This window comes from Saccostrea cucullata, unplaced genomic scaffold, assembly GCF_032062105.1.
Source record: "Saccostrea cucullata isolate Sc308-1 unplaced genomic scaffold, CSIRO_AGI_Scuc_v1 ctg16085, whole genome shotgun sequence".
NCBI classification, from domain to species: Eukaryota; Metazoa; Mollusca; class Bivalvia; order Ostreida; family Ostreidae; genus Saccostrea; species Saccostrea cuccullata.
Window position 1 is genome coordinate 16326 of NW_026926996.1, and position 12402 is coordinate 28727.

At 36.1% G+C, this 12402-nt stretch overlaps 1 protein-coding gene across 1 annotated transcript; it reads left to right on the forward strand.

Annotated features, from left to right (window-relative positions):
- Positions 1-350: 350 nt before the first annotated feature.
- LOC134273187 (ficolin-3-like) lies at positions 351-12164 on the forward strand. The gene is made up of 7 exons (XM_062755366.1): positions 351-501; positions 663-767; positions 3085-3267; positions 5233-5369; positions 5614-5710; positions 9506-9673; positions 11875-12164. Exons 1-7 carry the CDS (start codon positions 351-353, stop codon positions 12123-12125), a joined length of 1092 nt encoding a protein of 363 aa, XP_062611350.1. The 3' UTR covers positions 12126-12164.
- Positions 12165-12402: the final 238 nt, after the last annotated feature.

Sequence of the window (12402 nt, forward strand, 5' to 3'; positions counted from 1 at the left end):
TGTGTAATAGTTAGATTAACACTTTTAGAATGAAATCCAAGTTCCCCTAAAAATTAACCTTACAAACAAAGACTACTGAGTATGTTCTTTACTCTTTTATAGTTGAGACCTGTACGTTTAATTCGTGCAATCTGTCTTATTCTTCTCGACCTCTGAATTTTTTAAGATAGAAGGATATACGGTTTTCATATTGCTCCTCAACCTTTAAACACAAAATTTCAAAATTCATCTTCCTTCTGTGTAAAGGTATTCTTTTTCCTGAGGGAAGAAAAAATCACTCATTAATATCTTATCAATATTTATTGCTACACTGCATGCACATGAAATCAATCACTGAATGTCTAGGTATGATGATGAAACCAGGAAACGAAATGCGCATTTTAGCAGGTCTTCTGATGATTTTCGTATCCGATTTTAACAACATACAGGCGATAGATGCGTCCACCAATCAGTTCGCTCTAGCGTCCCTGGCAGGAAGTATTGCCTTGATAGCATCTCAGAGTAAGTGGTATACACTGAAAATAAATACTTTTTTTCTTTCGCTTCAATATTTATTTTTGGTATATTTGATTTGGTATAATATTTTCCTTAACAAGCATAAACGCGAGTGTCTGTTTCCGATGTGAAATAAAACATTTTGAGCAAACGATGTCTTTTTATAGATGGAGTGGTTGACTTGGTCGTGAACGATATTGTACTTCTGACAGGGATAGTTTTATTTATTACCTTTCCAAGAACGCCAACGCAGAGAAATGGCGAGGAGACACGTAAGTAAATGAAGCACTGAGTAATCGAGTGTTTCTGTGAGTGAGCAAGTGTGTCTAGGAATGAGCGAGCATGTCTTTGAATGAATAAGCGTATGTGTGAATGAGTGAGCACGTCACTGAATGAGCTAGAGTGTTTGTGAATAAGCGAGCCTGTCTGTGAGTGAGCAAGCGTGTCTTTGAACGAGCGAGCGTTTCTTTGAATGAGTGAACGTATCAGTGAATGAGTGAACATGTCAGTGAATGAGCGAGCTTGTTTGTGTGAGTGCGTGAGCGTGTCTGTGAATGAGCGAGCGTGTCTTTGAATGAGTGAGTGTATCTGTGAATGAGTGAGCATGTCAGTGAATGAGCGAGTCTGTCTTTGAGTGAGCGAGCCTGTTTGTGAAAGAGCAAACGATTTTGTTAGTAAGCGGATATAAAGTCAAAGTTCTGTATGTTTGCAAAGGAACGCCATAGATAAGGAAGTGTTGAAAAACTATCGGCCCGTATCGAACTTGAGTTTTATCTCAAAAATATTGGAGAAAGTTGTGGCTCGTAGGATTGATGCCCATTTGGATGCGAAGCGATCCACTTCAGTCGGCATATCGTCCCAGGCACTCCACGGAAACGGCCCTCATCAAGGTCCACAACGATATTGTGACAGCCCTAGACCAACAATCTTCAGCAGTCCTTGTCCTTCTGGATTTATCCGCTGCTTTTGATGTTATTGACCATAATATATTGTTCCAACGCCTTACTGTGTCTTATGGATTCCGTGATGGAGCTCTTGAGTGGATCAAGTCTTACCTCAAGAACAGAAAACAATGTGTCACAATTGGATCCGTCCGATCAGAGTCTAGACAGCTGCCTTTTGGGGTCCCCCAAGGATCTGTACTCGGACCGAAATTGTATTGCCTCTTCTCCAAACCCATTGGAATCATATGCCACCGCCATGGAATGATATATCACTGCTATGCAGATGATACACAAATCTACATGATCATAAGACCACTGGAAAATTGGAACAATTACTTTTCTCGACTTGAAGCGTGTCTTAGTGTGTTCATGGATGACATCAAACCTACTCAAACTAAACCAAGAAAAGACCGAGTCCACAAAGCAACACCAGAAGTATCTGCCAACATTACAACTAAAAGTTGGTGATAATATCATTGAAAGCATGCCATGCGTAAAAAATCTAGGTGCATTTTTTGATCAACACCTTACTATGGAAAAACAGGTATCCTCGGTCGTCAAGTCATGCTATTTTCAAATAAGCAATATTGGACGAATACGGCGCTTTCTAACAAAAGAAGCCTGCAAGACCATGGTGAATGCCGTTATCACTGCCAGGATGGACTATGGGAACTGCCTTCTATATGGAGTGTCAAAGGCCTTACTAGACCGGATTCAAAAAGTCCAGAACACGGCAGCTCGCTTAGTTACAAGATCATCGAAACGGGAGCATATTACACCTATCCTAGCTGATCTTCATTGGCTACCTGTTTCTTTTCGTCCACAATATAAAATCTTGACATATGTCTACCAATCCTTACACGGGTTGGCTCCATCGTATATCAAAGATCTTATAATGGAATGATCACTGCGATCTGAGTCAACATCACGGTTAGTTGTTCCTAAGATCAGGACGAAGACATATGTGAACGTCGACTTGGTTGGGCAGCAGCATTTTTGTGGAACGACCTTCCTAATGATATAAAGCAGGCCCAGTCCCTGGATATTTTCAAAAGACAATTAAAGACGCATTTTTATAGAATAGCTTTTTAAATTTTAGGTGCTCAATTTTTAAGCAGCAAATCATAAATCACATATGATGTTCTTTTATTGAGTTTTATTGATGGTGTAATTGTATTTTGTATGTAATTTGTAGTATTTTAATGTTATAATTCCGAGCACATATATGAGTATGGATTAATATTTTATATATGTTTTCATAGCTTTTAAATTATGTTTACTTGCTTATTGTACAGCGCTTTAGAGTTAAATTATTAATATTTAGCGCTTTATAAATTCATATATTATTATTATTATTATTATTAAAGGAAGGGATGTGTGAGTGAGTGAGAGATAGATAATAACAAGCCAGTGTGTCAGTGTGTGAAGTATACTCAGTGTGTTCTTAGACCTTGTATAAAAGTCAGTACATGAAGAAAACTGACAGAAAATGTAATTTATGAGATTTAAAGGATCAGTGAGCCATGACATAGCATGAGAGTGGACGAGTAATTAGAAGTATCCTTTATTGCTTATATAACGTTAATTGAAGTATATACTTGTCCAGTATATATTTCTGTCAGTAAAATAAGATTTATCATTTCAGAAGTTACCTGTGGGTCTCCTCCCGTCATACCGAACGCCCAAGGTCCCCCTCCCTCGGGTCCATTCCCCGTGGGTTCTTCATACCGATATACATCTTGTGTCGCGGGTTACGGCTCCTCCGGGGACCCCTCCACAACTTGTCAGGCCGACGGACAATGGTCACCTGTAGTCTTCCAATGCAGAGGTCTCTCTCTCTCTCTCTCTTTCTCTCTCTCTCTCTCTTTTTCTCTCTCTCTCTCGTCAATATTTACATAAAGCTAGTTCACTCTGCCAGCACTGGTAGACTTTATAATTTTGTGTGATCATTAATTTAAAGCTGAAACACCCTGCTGACAAAAATAAACAGAATTCAGAGATTTTGTGATCATTAAGGATACACCAATTGCTTTTCTCCCCAGATATTTAAGGAATCACCGTCTAGTTAGTATAGTATGCCAGGGCATCAACGATAGTGGGAAACATGGAATAATTTGCATAACGATCCTCGCCCACTGACGTCAAACCCATAGGCAACCGCACGAGATTTACATGCATAATTGGCCTCCTAAGCGTCAGAAACAGAGACAGATGCGCAAGAGATTTGCATGCATATTAGGCCTGCTTAGCTCCTGACCTATCGACCTGCCTAATTTACATTCCGGCAGAATTATCAAAAAATAAACTCCGACAACTTTCAAAGAGTTATCACAGAGAAAAACAAATTAGAAATGGAAATATTTAACAATTATGAGATTTTTTCTTTTACCAAGTCAAGGGTTTTCAGTGCTTTATAAGGAATATCAAATTCTTTCCTTTTATGAACTGATTACGCTAAACAACAAGAAAGAAAAAGAGAATTAACACTCCATATGTGACTTTTTAGTTATTGAAGCTTCTGATTTCATTTGTGACAGATTGATCATGAAACACACAATAAATCACTTTGACTACTTGAGGAATGACCATACAGATATTATCAGTATTCATATTACAGGGACTCTACTAATAGACTTCTGAGCTTGAAAAATGTTTGTTATCTCCATACATCTCACACAGCAACCCTTTTTTGGACCACACTCTCTTAAAAATAACCAAGCTTCATTTAAGTATATCTAATATTTTTTAGTATTTTGTTGATTTAAGAAGTTATAAATGGTAATATAAGATTATGCTAATAAATTTGTTACTTTGGAGTACAAATAAATGTAAACTTTAGATAAGACAACGTATCAAAAATTTGAGATACCGTTTTACATTCAATCCTTGATTAACACTGAGGCAAAATGACAACTTTGAGGAATGAAATGTAAAATGCTTTCAAATGATGCACAGCTTATTGATCATGATATACTTATTACCAGTATAATGTTATTATTACATATTATTATGTTAATGATCACATAAAATCTTTGAAGCATTTTACCAGTGATTGTCAGCATGTCATACTGTAGCTTATGATAGATCAGTCTGCTAGTGCTACTTAGGATGAACGTAACAAGCTTTATGTTAAGGATACACGAAAGGTTTCCTACGGTTAAATTTTATACTAGCACTGGTACACTGTTTCAGAAATGTGTGTGATTATTGATATAAAACTATGACACGTTGATTAACACTGCAAGACTCATCATTAACATAACGCTATTATTCGTTGTTTAGCACTGGCAGATTAATCATTAACATAACGCTATTATTCGTTGTTTAGCACTGGCAGATTATTCATTAACATTACGCTATTACACGTTTTTTAACACTGACAGACTAATCACTAACATAAATTTATGACGTGTTGATTAGCACTGGTAAACTGATCATTAACAAAACGCTATTACATATTGATTAGCACTGGCAGATTAATCTTTAAAATAACACTATTACACCTTCATTAACACTGACAGACTTATCATTAACATAACGCTATAACTCGTTTATTAGCACTGACACACTAATCATTAACATAACTCTATTATTCGTTCATTAACACTGACACACACTTATCATTAACATAAACCTATATCTCGTTCATTAGCACTGGCAGACATATTAACATAAAGCTATCATTCGTTCATTAACACTGGCACAGTAATCATTAACATAACGCTATTATTCGTTCATTAACACTGACAGACTAACCATCAACACAACGCTATTACTTTTGACTATTGACTAGCATTAGCAGACTGCTCTGCAGTTTTGAGGGCAGATTCCGGTGCCAGCGGAAATGACGGAGTGTATACAATTATCCCGGATGGTACGACCCAGAAACAAGTCTTCTGTGATATGACGACAAACGGTGGCGGGTGGACAGTGAGTTGTTAATCAATCTATTTCTGTAAAGACATAGATAAATATAGCACAATCACTTTTGATATCCAAATGCGGAAGAAAATTCAAATTCTACAAGATGTTTATTCTGATAAAAAGCTTAAATATCAATGAATGGGATGAAACCTGAAGCCTGGAATAGATATTTCCTTTCTTTCATTTATCTAGTAAAACACGCCTAACAAAAAACTACTCAAATAATTTTCGTTAACTAATGTTTTGGTAGGTCATACAGCGGCGAGAGGATCAATCAACAGATTTTTTTAGAACTTGGGAAGAGTACAAGGCAGGATTTGGAAATCCTTCTCAAAATCACTGGATAGGTAAATATAACTGGATCTGTAAACATCACTGGATAGGTAAAGATAACTGGATCGGTAAACATCACTGGATAAGTAAAGATAACTGGATCGGTAAACATCACTGGATAGGTAAAGATAACTGGAACGTTAAACATCACTGGATAAGTAAAGATAAAGGTAAAACTGGGTCGTTAAAATCACTTGATAGGCAAAATGAAACAAATAGAACAACAAACAGTCTTCAAGATCAAAGATCTATCAAACAGTTAAACAATACATACAGGGGCATAGCAAACACGTACCTCCAAAACATCATAGGTGGAATCAGATGCCATGGAGGAGTGAACATCTCATGCCTACCGGTCAAAACACAGTGTGCTCCTTATCATGATCGGGAAATAAAGGAAAAATCCGTCGTCCATTCAGTGTGTAAAACATGGCCTAAGAATTTGTAGCATTGGACTCAATGATAAATTGAACAAGATTTATCACCACACAAATAGTCCGTTGCTGAGTATACCTTCTTCGCCGCCCTATAACTATAGTCCTACTGGTCACGTTATTACCGGTGACGTAAATATAGTTAATAACGAGGACCTTACATCAGTTATTTTGATATATTTTAAATATAGGGAACCCCGATCCTTCAACTGGCATCGGAATTTCAGGAATATTACGGATTCTGTTGAAAATAGCGCCAGACGATGGGCTAGTTATGAAAACTGAAAACGTTGAAACCTTGTCAGAATGGATTAAATGTATTAGATCCATGATAAGGTAGCGCATTTAAAGATTGAGGGGCAGTATGAAAACCATCTATCCTTCTGTATTGAATAATCCAGAAGTGAAAAAAGAAATAGATAGATTACATGATCAGTACGTACTGGTCCCTGCTGATAAAGCAGGTTCCAACAGTGTCTTTGTTTGTAAGGCTCATTATATAAAATGTATTTTAGAAGAACTTGGACTTTATTCTACAAGTGGTAATACTACTTATACTCATACTTCCCTTTCTAAGGAAGAAATTCTTCAAAAGTAAATGTCAGTTTTAAATACTTTTAATATTCCACAGAGCCAAAAGGAATTTGAAGTACCCTATATATATTGGGTTTGGAAACTTCATAAAAATCCTTACAAACAAAGATACATTGCGGGTTCCAGTAAATGTTCAGCCAAGCCTCTTTCGTTACTCCTCACTAAGATATTGACAGTAGTGAAGGAAAAACTTCAGGAGTACTGTGTAACAATATATTCAAGAAGTGGATACTCAAAAATTCAAAAGAACTTTTGGACAATTTGAAATCACAAGATTATACAAAAATCAATAGCTTAAAAACTTGCGACTTTTCAACTTTATATACAACCATTCTCCATGATAAATTAAAGTCCAGACTTTTTTATATCATTGACTGCTGCTTTTTTAATAAAAATGAAACTCGTAAATTAACTTACCTGGTCTTTGGTCATTTGTAAAATTATTTTGTTAAAACATATGCTTGAGTCTCTTATTGACAATATCTATGTGGTTTTTGGAAACCAGGTACTCCAACAATCTATTGGAATTCCCATGGGTACCAATTGCGCTCCATTATTAGCGGACCTATTTTTATATCCATATAAATCAGAAGTTGTGCAAAATCTTATGCGTGAAAAGAAGAAAACACTTGCTGTGGTCTTCAACTTGGCATTTAGATATATCGACGGCGTATTGTCAATTAACAATGGTGATTTCCATTCCTACGTCAACATGATATATCCTGGTGGGCTTGAGATAAAAGATACCACAGAGACTGACACGTCTGTTTCATACTTGGATATTTTACTTAAAAAAGACGTTAATGGTAATCTAACAACCAAGTTATTTGATAAACCTGACGACTTTAACTTTTCTATCGTCAACTTCCCTTACTTATGCAGCAATATCCCTTCGTCACCTGCATACAGAGTATAATATCTCTCATTTGATGCAAGAGCATGCTCTACGTATGAACAATTTCTAAAACGAGGTAAATTATTGACAAGCAAATTGATGAAACAAGAATATCAGCAGTCTCGTTTAAAGTCATCATTTCGTAAGTTCTGTGGTCGATACAATGACCTTGTCAGCAAATACAATTTATCATTGAGTCAAATGCTGACTGAAGTTTTTCATACCAATTATTAGTCCATTATTTATACACTGAATTGACAACGGCAATGACAAGGTAATGACAAGGTAGGTTAATTTACGAGTTCAATTTTATTGAAAAAGCAGGTGTCAGTGATATCAAAAAGCTTGGACTTTAATTTATCTTGGGTAATGGTTGAAAAGTAAGTTTTTAAGCTGTTGATTTAATTAAGAACTAGGCTATATGAGTTTATAGACAACAGCTTCTTCCCCAAAATCAGAACTCTGGAATGTTCCTATCTTGTGATTGGTTATCCACAAAATTACTTTGTTTTAAATTTCTCTGATTCTACACATAACTACTCTGAAGTTGATATTGAATTGATACTGGAGTTCTTCATTGACAACATTGTATTTTATTTAGTCATCAGAGACCAAGTCTTCCAATAATCTGTTTGAATTAGGCTCCTTTACAGTTGGAAATTAGATGGGTACTAATTATGCTTCTTTAATAGCCGACTTCTTAGTCTTCCCGAGAAACATAATTCTTTCGAAAACTTCTATACACGAGAAGAAGAAAACATTTGCTGTTGCCTTTGACTAGACGATTAAATATATTAACAATGCTTTATCAATTAACAATAGTGACTTCCATTCATATGTCAAATTGATTAACATGTCTTCCAGTGAAATTGATGTAAAAGACAACACAGATTACGGTAAATGTATATCTTTTTCATATTTAGATGTTTTCTTAACTTACATTAGACGATAACACCCAACTAACCACTAAATTGTATGACAAATAAGATTACTTTAGCTAATCCATTGTCAATTTTCCTTATTTTGATATGTAAGTAATAAACTGCTATCACGTACATATGGTGTTTAAGTATAAAGAATCTTATAACTTACTCTATAGACATCCAAATATGAAACAGATTGAAAACCTCCCTTTACAGCTCGGCTACTATGATTACCTTCTTTTACAGCTCGGCTATTATTATTACCTCCTCTTACAGCTCGTCTATTATGATTACCTCCTCTTACAGCTCGGCTATTATGATTACCTCCTCTTACAGCTCGGATATTATGATTATCTCTCCTTATAGCTCGGCTATTATTATTACCTCTTCTAACAGCTCGGCTGTTATGATTACCTCCTCTTACAGCTCGGCTGTTATGATTACCTCCTCTTACAGCTCGGCTGTTATGATTTCCTCCTCTTACAGCTCGGCTATTATGATTACCTCCTCTTACAGCTCGGTCATAATGATTATTTCCTCTTACAGCTCGGCTCTTTTGGCTACCACGCCGAAACCAGGCTGAAAAATTGCCGACTTTGCGTTAAACAAAATACAACCAATCAATCTTTATGGTTAACGGTCTTATGGCGAATATAAAATATAGTTTCATATACAAACAAACCGATCAAAATCTTTGACTCTCTGCTGAGTGAAAAATGGGGATCAGATTTTAACAATTTAGCTTATGCATCTGTGCTCTGTTGTTCTTGTGTAGATTTCTCAATATCTTATGTTTTTCAATTCTATTTTTATGTGACTCACACTACCCCTTTGGGCAAGATTTTAAAAATTATACACACACGGTACAAATTAAAAATATATCAAAATCCATTTAATTTTATTTAATGTCAATATATGCATACTCATTTCCATCATTTTAGGTACTGAACTTATTTTTCCTAGGAAATGAAGTTCTTTATCACTTAACAAAGGACCAGAACAAAGACCTTGTAGTTAATCTTCAACGTTTTAACGGTCAAACGGCGGAGGCCAGATACACTACATTTTATATTGGGGATGAAAGCAGCAAGTACCTACTCACTGTGTCCTCCTTCTCAAGTACTGGGAATGGTAAGTTTGTTTACAGGGCATATCTATAGAAATACACACATGATAGTACATGACACCTCTCTCTCTCTCTCTCTCTCTCTCTCTCTCTCTCTCTCTCTCTCTCTCTCTCTCTCTCTCTCTCTCTCTCTCTCTGATCTCTAATTTCTCTCTCACTCTCACATACACACACCCTCACCCTCACTCACCTTCTCACACACACCTTCACACACGCCCTCTCTCTCTCTCTCACCACACACCCTCACACACCTACAAACACAGAATGACAGAGAACTGTGTATATGATTTTAGAACTGCAGTGCATAACTTCCATGACGGTTGTCTGAATGTTAAATATACGCTGCAGAAAGGATTAAGCAAACCTTTTCATCACATAGATTGGATTTAATATATGGAGATAAACAGTATTTAAGCTCAAGGGTCCATAAAATAATACAAAAAGCGGAGCAAAACTATACCTCCAAAACATCAGAGGTGGGATCAGATGTCTGGAGGAGTGACCCCTGCCGACCGGTCATACCTGCCGTGTGCTCCTTGTCATGATCGGGAAATAACGGAAAAAATGAATTTTCCAATATTGTTAATGGCGTGTTTGACACGCAGATAATGTTCGAAATAGAAACATACTGATCGATGAATATACAATGGGGTCATCGAAATTTGTGGATTTTTTGTTCCTTTTTATTATCTGGGTACCGTTCACGGTAGCCTAGTGGTAGAGCGTTCGCTTCGTGATCGGGTTCGATTCTCGAGCTCGTTCGCGGCGCCGCGTCAAACCTAAGACGTAAAAATAAGTAGTGACTTTTCCTCGCCAAGCGCTCGGCATCAGAAGTGAAAGCCACTGGTCTTTCAGATATGGCCTTAAAAACGTAGGTCCCGTGTCACAGTAGGCGCTGGCACGATAAAGAACCCTCACTGCTCAATGGCCCTGAGTGCCGAGTATAGGTCTAAATTTGAAGCCCTTCACCGGCATACGGGGACGTCTCCATATGAGTGATATTTTTTTTAGAGGGACGTTAAACAATATACAATCAATCAATCATAATATCTGGGTTAACAAGGATATACAAAATTAAGATTGAATGAAAATTTACGGTGAAAAAAATCTCCTTTGTGGGGATTTAGATTTTTGGATAAGGATGATCCATGAAAATCTACCAATATTAGTTCCTAAGGAACAATTAAGGACATACGAAACGTACCTTATCTACTGATAATGTATCAAGATATCCTTAATGTAAGATCATAGTGTCATAAGATGTTCATAGGCAAAATATCACATGCATATCCTTAGGGGTTTTTTTTGTTGATTTTTTTTTTTTTTTTTGAAAGATAACAATTGATGAAAATTGTACCGCTGGATAAATAGTAAAGCTAACCATCCAGATGAAAACTTTATTTAATTTCATTGATGATGTGGAAATAATAATGACGATGGTAATGATGTCGATGGTAACGATGATGATGGTAAAAAGCCACAACATACATGAAAATTTTGATGCACACGCTGTGTAAACAGCGTACATTTGAACTAATGTAAAATGCACATTATGATATACAAAGTAAAATTATTTCAACATATTTCTGGCTTACAATTAACTAAGAATAAAGGATCTATATAGTTTTAAATGTTCATAATTTTTTATTAACCAAATACAACAAAATAAGTTCAAATCAGACCAAGTCACAAAGTAAAGAAATTATGTTCAATTAAACACATATATAGTTCAAAGTAGTTCAAAGTCGATGTCACACAGGTTAAAATAATTATAAAAGAAAATGTAGTTTCCAATTTCATATCCGTCTTCAGGTGTACATATTTGAACTGATTGTTACTAAGAGCAGCGTATAAAACAGGTATCTGACAAAAGGGTGTCACAATACTTGAATTGTATTAGAATCTTTCGAGTAACGGCTCAAAAATTCTTGGATGATTCAAGAGACAAAATTAATTTTTAAAAATACTAAACGTGTATTCTAGATGTTTCTTTAATCCAAAATTGTTTTAGAAGAAGTGTACAACGCCATATATAGACATTTAAATATACTAAGCACGCAGTTCTTTCAAGAATTGAAACTCCTTAACTCCGATTTCACACCACAAATGGACTTTGAGATTGAATACCATTTTTTCTTCGTATCACAGAATTCTGTACATCCCAAGATTTGATCACTTACTCTTCGCTGAATTCTACTTTTTTCAGTGGATCCTGGTGACTCCATGGCAATTCATAATGGAAAGAAATTCTCCACTAAGGACCAGGATAACGATGAGTCTACCGGAAGCTGCGGACAGGATGCAGAGGGTGCGTGGTGGTACGGCGCCTGTTATGACGTCAACATTAACGGAAAGTACGCCAACTCCGCTATAACAGGCAATAATTACATCCGGTGGGAAACGTGGGTAGACGAGGCGCTCCAAAAGACGAAAATGATGATAAGGCCGTCAACTTGAACAATTGTCCTATATCATTTGCTTGGATTTATTATGAATAAGATGCAAAAATTAAGAAGATAGGAATCCGCAGAGTTGCTTATGTATGAAAAATAAATAAATAGGATATAAGGACCAGTGTCCGACAGTAAATATTTTCAAAAAATATCAAGACTAATTGTAAATACAAACAGCACCAGATGTTTAAGACTTACATACAAAGCACCCTGATTCATTTATTGAACAGGGGGCTAATGACATTCGTGAAAGTGTCGGATAAATATATTATAACGCGTTA